A 15,316-nucleotide genomic window follows, 5' to 3' on the forward strand; every position below is an offset into this window, starting at 1 on the left:
CTGCGTCCTGCACGCTGACAGAGGCCTTTGTTGTTGGGGAGAAATGAGACGTCCGTCTGTGGCGTTTACAAAGAGACACAGTGACGGAGAGGAAGGAAGGATGCTTCGGCCTCATTACATTCAGAGCACTTCCGTCCTGGCTGCTTCATCCAAGGGTGACTCCGGCGTGCAAGGTGAAGCAGACAGGAACAATACGATTCATCAAACGCGCCTCTCCTTGAAGAGCCTTTTCCTCCGGGTCGCACTATTTGCTTCCCGAGGGCAGCGGCTGACGTCACCGCTTCTGATAAAAAGAGAACGGGTGACCCCTGTGCGAGTCGCCACCAGCTTGTGCCCGGCGGGAAAAACAACTCAAAGAACACCCATCTGAGCTTCACTTCATGCCGGGGAAAAGTACGGCGCTAATGCAATTTGGCGAGTCGTCAGAGCGCCTCTTTGTGCTTCACTGTGAATGGCGTCATTTGATATAGAATCATGAATGTGTAGGGACTCAGTAATGAGACTGTCGCATATCCAGAAGGCATCAAAGTCCTGAGGTCGGTACATTGATTTTAAAGGGAACAAAAAGTGAAACTGCAGGGATGCAAAGTGCTAAAATTAGCATCGATAATAAAACAATTAACACTGACTCTCCGTTTGTTTGCAGCGAGCTGGTCTAGCACTTCAACACAAGAGCTCAATAAGATCCAGCTCACCCCAAATAAACCTCCCGCCCGCCCGCCCGCCCGCCTCGTCACTGCTCACAGCTAACCAAAAAGCTGACTACATCATTACCTGACTCTGATTGGTCAATTAAGAAAAGCAATCGCCTGCCATCCCATGTCAGATCTTGAGTTACGGAGTGTTGAACTTTTTTTTTTTTTTTTCAAAAGGATGGTGCCACACACAGCTGCTAGCTGCTAGCTGCTAGCTGGGCCTGACATGAAATGAGAGATACTCTGCAGCTAGTAACAGGTACGCAGGTTAAGACGTGCTGTGACGCTTTTCACTTCAAGTGTTCGTATGTTGGAAGAGCGAGCAGTCGCTGCCCTGTCTCTGCTTGTGTAACGCAGCATTCCCTTGATGCCCGGGCCAGACATTCATGCTTTGTGTCCGGCCCTGTGCAGCAGAATGTCAGAAGGCACAGGGCCGGGGCTCTGACGCCGGAGTGTAAACCATAATTGGCGCTGACAGCTCATTGGCAGGACACAGTGTATCCCGTTTCTCAGCTGGGACGGGACAAAAGACGCGGGGACAAAAGACGTGTCCCGGTCCTTTCATTAGCTCATGTTCCCTCTCTGCCGCCTCTGTCCTAATACCAATTAAAAACACAGCTTCTCTTATGCACCAAGACATCTAGCCTGGACAAAGGCCGTGATGAGATGTTTGTTTTTTTTGTTTTTTTGGAGGGGGATGGGTGCAGCGGGACAAGATGGGTGCCGCGCTCCATTTCCACGAGCACAAAGCCGAGCATTTGCACGTAGGGGGTCGGCCGTTGCACAAGGGACCCCCTCTCGGGTTTGTTCTGGGACGGACTGTTAGTCATGTTCAGCCAAGTTGGTGGCACATGGGAGGACAGAGCTGAAGAACTGTCTGGCTGGCAGGAGCCTCATCTCTGTTCACTGGGTTCAACGAGGGAGGGGAGGGTGCGGCATTGTGGGAACACGCCGGCGAAGTGCATTTTGCAATCTGCCACAATTTCGTAATTTGCTTTTGTGGGGGTAGAAACAACATGTCAGCACAAGTGGACGTGACAATGAGGCTTGAAATAACCCCTTGATGAGGCTCATGCTCGCACTGGATCACGCTGACCGGCTGTACAAAAGAGGCGGCGGCAGTGACATGCAACGCACTCAACCCGCTCGTGAAGAGGAGAATCAACCCCGGAGACCAAAAATACTGATTGTTTGTTCACCATGCATGCACGTGCGCATATCTTGTGTGTGCGCGGCTATAAATAGACCGGGGGATAAGCCGGGCCCTCTTTATTGCAGTGAAAACTTTTAACCCCTTCACCCCTGGATTTAAGCAGCAGTGTGTTGTGCGATGGCGCGCATCTGGATAAGAGGATGAGAGCGGCGTCACAGAGTGAGAGCAGAACTGAAAGCAGGATGAATTTAAATGTAAGGCATTAATCACTCATATTCTTCCTATATCTCCCCTTCCCTATGAGAAATGGGCGAACGGTTTTATATCAGACGCGTCTCTCCTGAAATGATGTGTCCTGCCAGGCGTCTCAACCTCCTCACTTCTTTTACTGATCGCAGGGAAAGTGCTTCTCATTCCTTTTTCAATCTGCCAAAAAAAAGAAAAATCACAAGTCAGTGATCTTCCACTCCCAAGTGTGTCCCTTGGATGTCTATGCCTCTGCTGCCCGGTTAATAGTATCTGGCAGGTGTAATAAAAAGCTAATCTATAATATATAGACTTAAGTGTCATCCAGAAATGAATGTGTGCACTGCACGGACAGGCGGGAGACCCGAAGACAGTCCAGGGGAAGACGAGAACTCAAATGATGCCGATTTAATGAAGTGTTGGTGTGTCAACTTTGTAGAACTAAAACAATCCTGTCCTGGCGACGAGTGAGTTGGTAAACTGTCAGCAGCAGCGCGATGGTGCCGGAGCCTCGGGTTTTCATGGAGGACGGCGCACGACCTGCTGGATTGTAAATCTCGATAGATAGCGAGGAAAAGAGCAACTGGGGCGTATCCCTTAAAAGGTAGAAACGGTGTATTTCTCGGCGTGCCTCGGCTGTACGGTGAGTTACAGCGTCGTCCCATGTGTCAGCTGTCGCACACCAGGGAGGGGAAAGCCCCTCACCTGGGTATTGTCCTGTGTGTCATCACCTCGACTGTTTACGTCAGCAGCAGTCCCTCGCCATTCCTGCCAAACCTCCCTGCTGACCAGGTAGCGAACGTGAACTCACAACTGCAAACACAAACATGAGCTGCAGCTGTTTCACATCAGGAATTTAAAAAACGTGGCACTAAGCATGCTGGCCCTTTAAGAGTGTTTAGCCCCCGCCCATTATCGAAACAACACACTTATCTCAGTGTTACAATGACGACAGAAAAGGCTTGGTCTCTGCCCACATCGCTACTTTCTACTGATTGGCCAATTCTCCAGTAGGGGCAGAACGCTGCAGGGCTGCCAGGGGACGGCTGCTATCCAGTGCTCGGAAAAGAGTTTATGAAAAAGGTTTCATCGGCTTTCTAACTTTTTTCTTATCTATGTATCGGAAATGTTTGCGTTGGGTTTCCAAGCCAGTTTGACTGGAAACCAAGAAAGAACATCTGTAGCGTTCAGACTCTCTTTCAAACAGTGCCTGTGGTCTAATGGGGGACAGGGCAAACACAACCTGACACATCTGCAAAGCAACAAGTCTGTAGACGCCTGAAGCTTCAAACCACTTCTGCAGAAACTTCCAATGAATTTTGGGAGCCAGCCCAAAACGATCCAAACTCCTGAACCTACTTATTAGTGTTTATTTGACTCGACTTTATTCCCCTCACTGTTGTCACTGTATTTCATGCCTGTGTAAACAGCCAAAACTGTTGCGCTTGTAACCTAGTTACAGCTGAGCCTTCGAGGAAGAGAGCACTGTGTCAAGTTCACCGGTTCAGAGCCATAAAAGGAGCGCACGCCCACGCACAAACTGCAAAATAAAGCTGTAAAAAAGAATAATAATAAAAACAACCTGAGCACAGTTTGGATCTGAGTGCAGATGTGATTTAGATAGCGTGAGTGTGGAATGTGTTAATCTTTTATTTTTGCATCCAACAATGTTAAGTTCAAACCTTTCATTCACAAATAATCACATAGTGTACCTAGCACTTACTTACCAACCACATACTGGTGCATGTGTGTGTGTGTGTGTGTGTGTGTGTGTGTGTGTGTGTGTGTGTGGATGACTCATGTGCAGAAACAGGTCTTGCTCCAGTGGTAGAACTCTGCAGACTTTTCCTGGAAGGCTGCTTTCACTTTCTGACTAACACAGAGTCAAATCGTTGCCAGCAAGTGGCATCACCCTCCCTCTTTAAAAAAAAAAAAAAAAAAAAAAAAGATGCTGGAACACCTGAGGAGGCCCGGCTGCTTTTTTTTTTTTTTTCTTTTCCTCCTGTTTTTACGTCTGTTTTCATTTTCACTCACATGCCTGCATCACTTTCACCATGAGGCGGTTTGTAGGGTGCTGACAGACACGAGTGGCGAGGACAGAACAGTCCTCGGAAGAAACAGGAAAAACGTTAATTTATGTCCTTTCAGTTCTCAGTCAACACGAACATATCTATCTATTCGTGCACAGCTGTCATCTCCTAATGAAGACTTGCAAGGAAAAACTCATCGTGGGTTTGAAGTTATTTAGAGCTTTTACATGCTTTCCAATGAGAGGATACAATCTCCACTGCAATGAAGTCCAGACACTTTGCAATAGTTGCTCTTACCCTGCGTGTTTCACCCTCTTCCAGACTTAATGGTCAGTAGGGGTACGAGCTCGACATCATTGGCGTCCACATGCGGCTGAGGAGCAGTCGAGCGAGGTCGAAGGGGGAGCGGGTCGACGCGAGGAGGGACTTTGATCAGACTGTCTTGTTTGTTTGGCTCATGTGAGTTTTACATGTTAGATCAGCTTCACTGATGTCTCCTGATGGGGAGGGGGGTAGTTTGGGGGGGGGGGGGGGGGGGCAGTTTCCACCAGACCTGATAAGGATGCTTCGAGTGTCACCGCAACCACAGAGCAGCCCGAGAGAATCATGGGAAAGACACTCGCACTCGGTGAGGAACACCGAGAAACACAACCCTTTAAAGGGTCGGTGCTGAACAGAGTCACGCAGGGAACGTAGAGCTGTTGTAGGGGGGTTCGAGCCTTGCTCAAGGGCACCTCGGCACTTCTCCAGCAACTCGTCCAATTTCTACATTTCCGCCTGCACCGTTGCACGACCCGGCGATCCTCACCGTTCACAACCAGAGTGCCTACTGACGTCACGATGCATCCACACTGTCGAACAGATAACTAACCGTCAACTCGCTAAACCCCAGGATTTTTTTTTTTTAAATACCTTCCTGAGCGTGGCATTTACATTTTAAGTGCTGTCAGCCAATGAGCCAAAGTCGTCGTTAACCAGAGGAATGACTCCAGCCTGTCTGCCGATACGCCCGCAAAAAGACTGACGTGAAGACCTTATCAGTCTGACCCCCCCCCCCCCCCCTTTTGTTCCGGGAAACGTAAACCCCAACAAAACGTTTTACATTTCACTTTTCTAGGAAGAGATTTGTGTGCAAATGATGTTTAATCTAGAAATCCCGCCGCTGCTGTAATAAAGAAAATGAGTAAGTCCTGGATCAAAAACGTGCGCGCTTACTAAGCTCATTTACAGATTACAAAAATGGCACGCATGCAGCACACACTCGCCGGAGCTGCTGCATGAGGGCAAACACACGCACACACAGACACACACACGAGGCTTTATTTAGAGTGCTGGTGCGTGATTTGATATAAGTGTAAAGATAGCAACAACAACAACAAAAAATTGGCAGCTTTAATCACATTGCAAACACAAGAGCACGACAACAAGGCCGTGCATGTAAAAGTCTCACTGTTCACCTCCAGAACAAAGCCAATGTTGTTTAATTGCACTCAAAAATAAAACAGGAGAGGAAGCCCTGATGCAACCCAACGCCACAGGATCCCTTTTTTTATGAGTCTGTTTTTCAAAAGACCCGAACTGATGCCGTCTGATTGTTTCAGTCTAAAGAGAAGCGACAGAAAAGGCCAATTCAGAACGTCGAACGTCTTCAGATGTCTCTCGGATGCTTGTTTTTGTCTCTCTGTGTGTGTGTGCGCGCGCGTGTGTGTCAACATCCAACAAGTGTGTCTCCCAGCTGTCACTCAAACGCGAGGAAGCAGCACCTCAAAAATCGACGCCCACACTCGGCAGCACTCCGACGGCCCGGATCGTCTCCTCTGAAGGCTTTTCCGAGGAGAAGGGAGACGGCGGGAGAAATATCCGCAGCAGGTTTCCAATCCTTCTCTCCCGGACGACAATGAGCATCGCGGCTATTTCTGGCCCTCTCGCGGACAGTAAACTGGATATTTGAGGTGCAGGAGGATAAAAAAAGGATGGGAATCATAAACGGCTAAATCTTCTAATATTGTGACAGGAGCTGGTTAGTTTATCGGCTCCATCAGCTGCTGCTGCCGCTTGGCCAGAAAAAGAGAGAAGTTTCCTCTCTTGGCTGCGTTCAGATCTGGGCTTTGATTCAACATCTCTGTTTGTCTTCTTCCAACACGATCAGATTGTGATGGAATTATAAAAGAGGTATCATTTTCAGCACTTTTTTGATCTTTTCAAAGGACCGTTTAAGTCTGCGTGGCTGCTTGAGGTTGGAATTGAAAGTACAGTTTGGTGCAGAGAATCTGCCTCTAAATTCGAACGACACACCAAAACACACAATCTCACTCTCGCATTCATCGGCCGAGGGAAAGACTGATCAGCCTTAAAATAAAAGCAGATTTTTGGAAGTTATGAACCCATTTAAAATCTCGATTCTTGTATCAAATGATGAGCGGACAATTCAAAGCAAAAAGACACAATCTGAGGAACATGTGGTCGACCACAGCTTCCCGCTGCTTTTCCAGAATAATTTATCCGCGATGAGATGTTAAAGGAGGAAGGCGACTCTCTTAATGAGCCCGACTTATGGACTTCTTCTCTCGCTCTCTGGAGCTCATTCATATTGCATCAAGCGAATTAACGCTCATAAAACCAGATTAAACAGTTTGACTGGCTTTTAGTGGGCCGCCATCTGTGTGTGTGTGTCCAAAATCAAATGTTCACATGTATCAACGTCCTGTTTCTCATTCTACACGAGAAAGATCCACACATTGACGTGTCGTTACTGAGGAGTATTTTCCTTTTTTAAATCGGATGAGAAAGCTGAAGACAAAACGAGATGAGAGGATGAGCGGTCGCAAAAAGAGCCGAGGTCGGATTCAAACCCGCGAGAGGCAGGGACATAACCACCAGGCTATGTGGCACCTAACAGCCTGATATGAATTGTCAGGTGTTATCATTTTAAAATGACTGTGAACATGTTTGCACTAAAGTCACAAATACCAAAAAAAAATTCTGATGTTGAATGCAAATGTTGAGGAGAAAGTCAGCCCTTAAATATGTCTGGCTTTAAAGAACTTTATCAAGTTGCCGACATCATGAATGCAAAGCTGCAGCAGGTAGAAAAGTGACTGCAGAGGATTTAGTTCTTTGTGATACACCAACAAGAAGTATGACAGTGATGGTTTGGCGCTTACCTTGGTGGCTGTGTGATGTCATCGCTGACGAGTGCGGCAGGTGAAGAAGAGACGTGCGCGTTCTGAGGAAGTGCAGATCTGATTGACAGGTTGAGGAGGGTGGAGCCAAAGCGTCCAGAGAGTGTCTCAGCTTGTGTGTGTGTGTGTGTGTGTGTGTGTGTGTGTTTATTCTCCGGACGTTCCCTGAAGAATCCCTCAGTGGCGGAAACAGGAAGCAGACGTCCAGCCGCAGCGTCCAATCCCCATGTGGCTTTCGATTTGGCTGTGTCAAATCAGAGCGGGGAGCTCACGGTCCAGCTCGGGAGTCAACCTATCAGAGAGGACGTAAAAGGAACATGTGACTTCTTCTCCCATGAAAACAGTAAATCCGGTTTCCTCTGTCATGCACGCCCCCCCCCCCCCACTGCACAGAACACAACAGTTTCATTCTGTTTCCTGTCGACTCCTATGTTGACCTACACTCATTTACTGATATTGTGAACAAGTCGAACCACATAACGAAAACAAACTTCAGTATTCATTCTCCTAAAACACGTCTTTTCCTCAGAGGAACCCCGACGCCACCCCTCCCATCGGATAGGGAACGTCTCCTGCTGTGAGGCGCGTGTGTGAACAACCATCACAGGACACCTTCAGTGTGTGTGAACACAGCTGCACTGTTTGTGAGAGAAGATCATTGACCCGTTTTGTGTGTTAATCTCTGGATTTTTTTTTGATTCATTATCTGGCTAATGATGGAATCCAACTCCTTCAAAAATAAGGTATAAGTTAAATTCATCTGCAATGCAGATCCAAGAGCAACATCTAAAACTCAATACAACCTCAAGTTTGACTTCGAGCTTACTCTGCAGGAAGCTAAAAACCAGTCAGGCAATAAATTGCCTGTCCCGGATAAAGTTTCTGTCTGACTGGGGCGCTCCAATGTGAAGAAAAAATGTGATGTAGAAAATGTAAAGAAGTAATAGGCAGCTCAGGTGTTCTTGTAAATGTAGACATTTTCAAAGGAGAAACTTTGGATTTTTCAGTGTATTTTAAAATGGTTTTTTTTAAGATCAAACATGTTTTTCTCTGTTCATGAAGAGAACTGATTGCTCTTTTTCTTTGTTTTCAGAGAGCAGCCTGAATCCTCGAGCCTGGAGCAGAAGTGTCACATGTAATCACGGCTCGTGCCCACAGCACTAAGGCGACTCTACCATCATAGATATGAGGGGTAAAACTGCCCGAGGGCGAGGTGGGCGGGGGGGGGGGGGGTCAGTGGAGGAGACATGGGGGTAGTAAGCATGTTCACGCCCTTGTGTGTGTGTGTGTGTGTGTGAGAGAGAGAGAGAGTGTGTTGGCAGAGGTTTTAGAGGTCCTCTGAGGCAGGATGGCTGCACGTATGCGTGTGTATGTGTGTGTGCAAATGGGGGGGAGGGAGGGGGGTCCTCAAGACAAGAGGGCCAGACAGTGCAGCTGCAGGACAAATTGCCCCCCAAAAAAGTCGGTCACTGCACAGTGCGCACACACTTGCGCTTTGTGATGAAAAGCAAGGCGGGGGGGGGGGGGGAACCTGGACTCTGGACGACTGTGTCACGGGGAGTAGCTGACACATAAGGGTGGGGGGGGGGCTTCACGCGACGCCATTCTCCCAGGGCATCTCAGCGGTCTCGGGTGGGGTATTCATGTGTGTGTCCTCAGCCATTGTCCCTAAAAAGAGCTTGTTTGATGCAGGCTGACAGATTTGGGGAGACAAGCCCTGAAGCTTAAACTGAGGATATAATAAACACACAGACCAGGATAATGTTAGTTACATGTTTTAGAGGGAATTTACACCAAAATGTGCAACAAATGCTTTTTAAATATTCAAATGTGTACTTCAAAAGCATTGCTTTAAATCATGCTAATATGTGTAGTTGCGGTGGTTACATTCAGTTAGCTTCACCCTGCACTCCAAACTCAAACTCCCTCACGTCACGTAAAGGCTGTCTAACGAAAAAGTGGACCAACACTTCCTGTTACAAACCATTTAGCCCACTTGAGGACACTTGAAACCAGCCGGAATATGCTGCTTTAACAGCTCCAACAACCCGTACGCCCCCATTCACAAAAAAAAAAGGGATTGACGCATGCAGAGAATTACCACCGCCCATCCCGAAACCATTCACACACACACACACACACACACACACACACACACTCAAACACACACTTACAGGCCTGTACCTTCATTTTACGCATTATTTATCCAAACAGCACGGCTACACAGCGACTGAGTCGTGTTTGCAGTGTGTATATTGTAATAAAGCCTAAGGCTCGGCCGTGCACTAAAAATAGCACAGCAACAATCGGCATAATAAACATTGCCTGTCCTTTCCCCCTCCCTCCCTCCTTGTTGCCTACACACTTCCCGCCCGCTACAGTGCAACAAACCGTGTGGAAATGTTTCGCTACATTGTTTTAAGATGTTAAATAATTCCTACCAGAGGTACCAGAACACTCGGGGTAAAAAGGGCAGCCGTGGGAACAGAACCGGAAAGCCGAAGCTGATGCGGAGCGGAGCTGAAACTTCAGCCGGACATTGTTTTGATGAATCCTGCGTGTGTGTGTGTGCATCGCATCCCTGTCTGAATATCAACATCAAAGCGACGCAGCTCGGCTTCACGTTCATCCCGCGAGCGCACAAACACACCAACAGCTCACCTGCACGCGCCAGGAGGAAGCCACGAGTCCCAACATGTGTCCCGCAAGGCTTTTATTCCTCTCCCATGTCAGACTCGGGGCTTTTTCTCAGCAAAAGGGAAGGGGGGGGGACGAAGAAATTCATCTCCTGACAGATTCCGCCATACTGGATTTTTGTTACAGCCACAGCGTCACATGGAGCGCCCCTTACTTTAACCAGGGGCGGGCTTAGTCTGATGAAAATGTGATCATTTGCTCCTATACAGCGTGATCTGTGAGAGAACAGGCTACATGTAGAGGTTTGGACAGAGGGGTTGTAATTAAGGCTGTCAGGAAGAAGGGAAAAGGTCTCTGGACTGGGAGTGTCTTGCAGCATGTGTAACAATAACAGAAGCGAACTGCAAATGTAGTTCTAATATTGATGAAAAGCATAAGCATTTTCTCCCAAAAGAAAATGAACTAATGCAGAAGGTTCATGCACATGTTATTATGGAAGTATAACTTTAAGTTAACGGTGAAGCTACTTTAAACTTTTTTTCTCTGCAGGGAAACTTTTGCACATTTCTCTTTCTGTTACATGAAGTCTTTTTGTGTAACTCGTGACTTATGCATGCATAAGGCACACAGTTGAATATCACAGTATTGTATGTTGTGATAGGCTACTGTTTAACGTTTCAATTAATAATGTTCCTGCTATGATGTGATTGCTTTATTAAAACCTGCATGAAAGGTAGTGTCATAATGTTGAGGTTAAAGGGGCGGTGGGAAGGCTTTGCATATATTTGTTTCACTTTTCTTCCTATTATGGTGTCATATATTAGATTATTTTACGAGTTTGTTTTATAAACTAAATAAAAAAAGGCTATATATTGCTCTGCCAACAGTAAAGCAATAAATCATTTTATATTCAATCATAACTCCTGTATAACAACACCTACAATTAACAGACTCAAAGTACTATTTCCCATCTATTCTGCAATATGAAAGAAAGTTTTCAAGTGAAAACTATTGTGTATTAAAGTGCACTTAGAAGGTGCCACTGCAAAACCCTAACATTTCCAGGGTGCGTAATGGTCTTCATTATTTAGTTTTTAATAACTTTTTGGTGTTTTCCATCTGCTCTAACTGCTGTGTAATGTTCAGGTAGGAGTTTATATGTCTGTGCTTCACAATTAAGACTTTTTTTTACCACCATCTTTCTGCTGTACAGAAACCGTTTCTTGTCATTAGTATCTGGTCATAGTCGCTATATATGTGCCGCATTGTGTTGACTTAATGAGACCTTTGTGTTGACTCTGAATATGTTTCCTGTTGTTGTGCGTTTACATTGAGGTCATGATCATTTAATGCCAACTTCTACAAACATTTGATCTATAATAGCATCCCTATAATGAAGATAAATTGTATGTTTTAGCTGCCAATATGTTAGTATAGTAATATTCATATAAATAAACATTTTCTCTGATGTGGACAGAATAGAATATAATCAATAAAAAGATTTTTAATTTGCTTGTATATCGTAAAATTAGCCTTTTTTGCAATATCATCATAACTTGTGAATGTTTGAGGTTTTTTTATCCTCAAATATTCTCACTTGAGTGTTTTTCAGTTCTGCTCTGCTCTGTCTGAAGTATCCTCAGCTGGTAGCTACATGATTACAGTTCATATTGTTTTAAAAGAGCATTTGTTGTTGTAATGATAGAAAGCAATTTCCCTCTGAGCTGTTTTGCAGCATTGCCAACCATCCTTCCATTATTCAACACTTTCCAGAAGCAGTAATGGCAGAATGAAACTAATGTTTTTTATCCAATTCGTGCTCATTGCAACATGAAACTCCTTCTCCACTGCCTTCTCTGATGCAATATGCTTTTATTTCCATTACTTTCTATTTGATTGTGCGCCTCAGCAGCCACCCACAGGCAGAGCTGCGACACCAGCGCCTGCTTCAGCTGACTTGATTACTGTAATATGCTAACCAGCTTCTACATGGGCTACATCTGCAGGCAGTGACGGTGCTATTATTCACCAAGTGCAGGTAGACTGCACAGCGCTGCTCGGAGTGAAGTCTGCACTCACATGGTTTCGTCTCGTAGCCCCAGGCTCTCCACACAACTCAGTGAAGTTTTTAGAGAACTTTTTTTTTTTAACAAGATTAGAGTCTGAGTGGACCTGATAAACCCACCAGAAGTGGAAGTGGTTGATGCATGACTTCAATTCATCAGTGCCAATATGTGTGCAACGCTGCCAATAAGACATCTTTAATAACCTTACACCAGGACTTTATATTATGTAAGTTTACTGGCTCCGTTTGAACATCTTTAAACTACGTACAGTGTGACTTTGTGTCTGTTGCATCACCACAGCTCTGAGAGGTAAACTCTGGTCACCTCATCATGGTGTTGTGGAAGCAAGTGAGGCACAGAGTGTAAAAACGAAGCAGGATCCACATATCGTTGTCCCACGCTGTTTGAACTGACTTTACACATTGCTACCATCTTATCCCCCCCATACACTTCTGCTACCACCTCTGATGGCAGATTAGGGGCAGTAGGACTTTGCCCCACCATTGTGCCTCAGTACATTATGCATTGCAGACGACATGTGTAAATGAGAGAAGAAGAGTCTAAGTTGTGATTTCAATCAGTTTTTATGACATATATAATTGTGCGTACTCTGAACTTTAATACTCACAGTGTTCTTTTGAGTTTCCCCTGTGAGAAAGCAAACTTCATCTTTTCACCTTCCCTCCTGAGGACTCTGGATTCACCAGCAATTCCTCATCATGTCTCAAGGGCACTTGAACAGTGCGGGTGCTTAAACTTGCTAAAGCCGTGACCTTCCCTCACTATCACCACTTTTATTACTGTCAAGAGTCCCTTTTTTTTATTATTATTTCTAACTTGGTCCCGGCTTTGAGCTGAATTTATTAATCGAGGTCGCTCCTCTTTTGGAGTACAGGGGAGGCCCGTCGGGACGGCCGTTTCCATAGCAACAGAAGATTATAATTTGTGTGGAAGAGCTTCGGAGCACCAGTTACGTAAGGCAGCCGGTCTTGGAGGCATCTCTGATGTTGTGCTTGAGTAAGCTCTTCAGTCCTAAACCCTGTGTGACTGCAGACCTCCTTACTATGCCGTAACATATGAATACAAACATAAGAAAGGCTGCATACCCTGAGAGGACAGAGGCTTCCTGTATAATCCCACTGTTTACATGCTGGATCAACCCCACATTCACTTTCATGCATGTTTGTCTACATCCATGCATTACATGTAAGGTTAAAAAGAAATGCTAGATGTTTGTTTATATGAATACAAAATGCTTAAATCATGATTTTTTTTACATTTTATTTGACCATTTCAGTTTCGAATGTATACTACATTTTTATCATAATATCTAGAGCAGTTGAAGTGGTCCATCCATACGGTAGATTTTTAAATATTTAAGTAGTACCGAAGTGGCAAAAACAACTACAGAGCATATGTTTCAATGCAAGGCAGCAGAAGATGTCATCCAGCAAAGGAACCGATGTGATCATGAACATCTGCACCTTTTTTTGCCTGTGGGTGTGGCCGATGCAGACTTGCATTAAATACTCAAATGTGTGTCTGTGTGTGAGTGTATTTGCACAGAGCGGTGATGTCAAAGCAGGGATTAGATTGGTTTATATAGCCCACAGCAGCACATTTGCGATTCAGCGAACATCACACTCAGATTGCCAAATTGCTGATTATGTTGGTTTAACAATTTTTGCATGAAGCACTTCTTTCCATCTCAGTTAGCAGGATTGGTGGCTGTAGTTCCTCGTATATGGGTAAAAAGTACCTCTATCATAGCACCTTACATGGCTTCTGTTAAAACACAGATTCTGAGTAATGATGATCCAAAAATACTTTTGGCCTCTTTACTTTTGGCCAGCAGCTGAAAAAGGGAGCAGTGATACAATCAGGCTGGAGAGTCAACAAGGCGAGTGCGTACGGCCTGCACAAACTACCGCTCTGCTACCACAGCAGACACATCACACGCGGGCTGTGGACCAGGCCTCTTGCAGTGAACACACAACTGGCTGTTAGTGGTCGGAGAAGGGAAGCCGTCATCTCACCCAGCGCGGTCCCACATGAGTCAGATGCAGTGTGTAGACAAAGCGGGCAGACCTCAGCCTCATTTAAAGAAGCTCTGCTGAGCCAGCAAGAAAGAAACCTAGCTTCTGAGAATCTCAAAGGGAATCTGACAGCATGGGATGTGGCTCCACAACAACAACTTTCAACATTCATCAAGGCTTTTACCAAATAAAGTGTTTCTTTTTCTTGGAGGTCATGTTGCTCATATTTAAAAATGAGACACAAACTGGTTTCCTGGATGCCATGAAAGTGGAGCGTTTAAGAGAGAAAAGAGAGCAAACAGAGCCATAAAGAGTTCTTAAAAAAAAGAAGAAGAAGAAGCAGAGTCGAGGCTTCTTACAGTCGAGCCAGTTGCTCTAAAACTTTCCATCAAAGCCTCATCGAGCTGCATGGAGTAATTACCTCTCACACAGCAACAGCTCCCAGGCCTTATTAATGATACTGCTGGTGTGTGTGTGTGTGTGTGTGTGTGTGTGTGTGTGTGTGTGTGTGTGTGTTAAAGGTGCTCAGGCAGAGTGTGTTTCCATGTGTGTGTGTGTGTGTGTGTGTGTGTGCCCACAAAGTAACAGCACCCCAGAGTGTCCTGCTTTTCAGACATAAACCAGCTTGCCGAAGTGATAAACCAGCAAATGCTGTTATGACGGCTCGCTCCTGGTCTCTGCTGTCCTGAAGACGGAAGAGAGAAGCCCACCCAAAGTGCAGATCCAATGTGTCTGGGTAAAAATAGGCAGAAACACACAAAAACAAAACCTGACTGGAAAGCAGTCAGGGAAAGAAAACATCCACGAGCGCCTGTTGCTACACTGTAAAGTTTTTAAATTGATGTTAATTTGCGATCCTGACCCTGCAGACACATTTTAGACTGCTGCAGAAATTTGATTGGAATTCAACTGAAGTTGAGTCGGGGAAAAGTTCAGTCAATTCGTCACCCAAAAAACAGCTTATCCAAACTGTTTGTGAATAAAATCTCTCTATAAAATGTTCACCATGTCCTCATGATGTAGAAAAATAGAAATAAGAAGACATATACGAGAGGTGACAGAACTTCTTATTAGCCTATGATTGATGTTTTATTGGATGATCAGGAGACTGAATGACATATTTTCTGCAGCTCTTGATCTCTGATGCATGGATTGTATTTTCTGTCACTGGTGTACTGACCGAAGTAGATACAGCTTGAGCTCCCAGCTAGGATTAAACGTGTGTACCTCCTTTGCCATGAGTTATTCGAGTGTTTATTTATGAACTACGC

At 45.4% G+C, this 15,316-nt stretch overlaps 2 protein-coding genes across 3 annotated transcripts in view; one reads left to right on the forward strand and one right to left on the reverse strand.

The window, feature by feature from the left end:
* Nucleotides 1-10,367, reverse strand: part of LOC306818472 (histone deacetylase 4-like) — a 42,425-nt gene extending 32,058 nt beyond the window's left edge. For both annotated transcript variants that reach the window (XM_079336080.1, XM_079336079.1), the window contains exons 1-2: nucleotides 9,968-10,367; nucleotides 7,289-7,598 (exon numbers count right to left, since the gene is read on the reverse strand). In XM_079336080.1, the coding sequence (XP_079192206.1) occupies nucleotides 7,289-7,310 (22 nt within the window). In that variant the 5' untranslated portion in view covers nucleotides 7,311-7,598; nucleotides 9,968-10,367. The remainder of the gene's footprint in view (nucleotides 1-7,288; nucleotides 7,599-9,967) is intronic.
* slc19a1 (solute carrier family 19 member 1) overlaps nucleotides 1-15,316 on the forward strand; it is an 84,444-nt gene that overhangs the window by 28,763 nt on the left and 40,365 nt on the right. The gene's annotated exons all lie outside the window — the stretch shown is intronic.

The sequence above is a fragment of the Symphodus melops genome (assembly GCF_947650265.1).
Source record: "Symphodus melops genome assembly, chromosome: 23".
Taxonomy (NCBI): domain Eukaryota; kingdom Metazoa; phylum Chordata; class Actinopteri; order Labriformes; family Labridae; genus Symphodus; species Symphodus melops.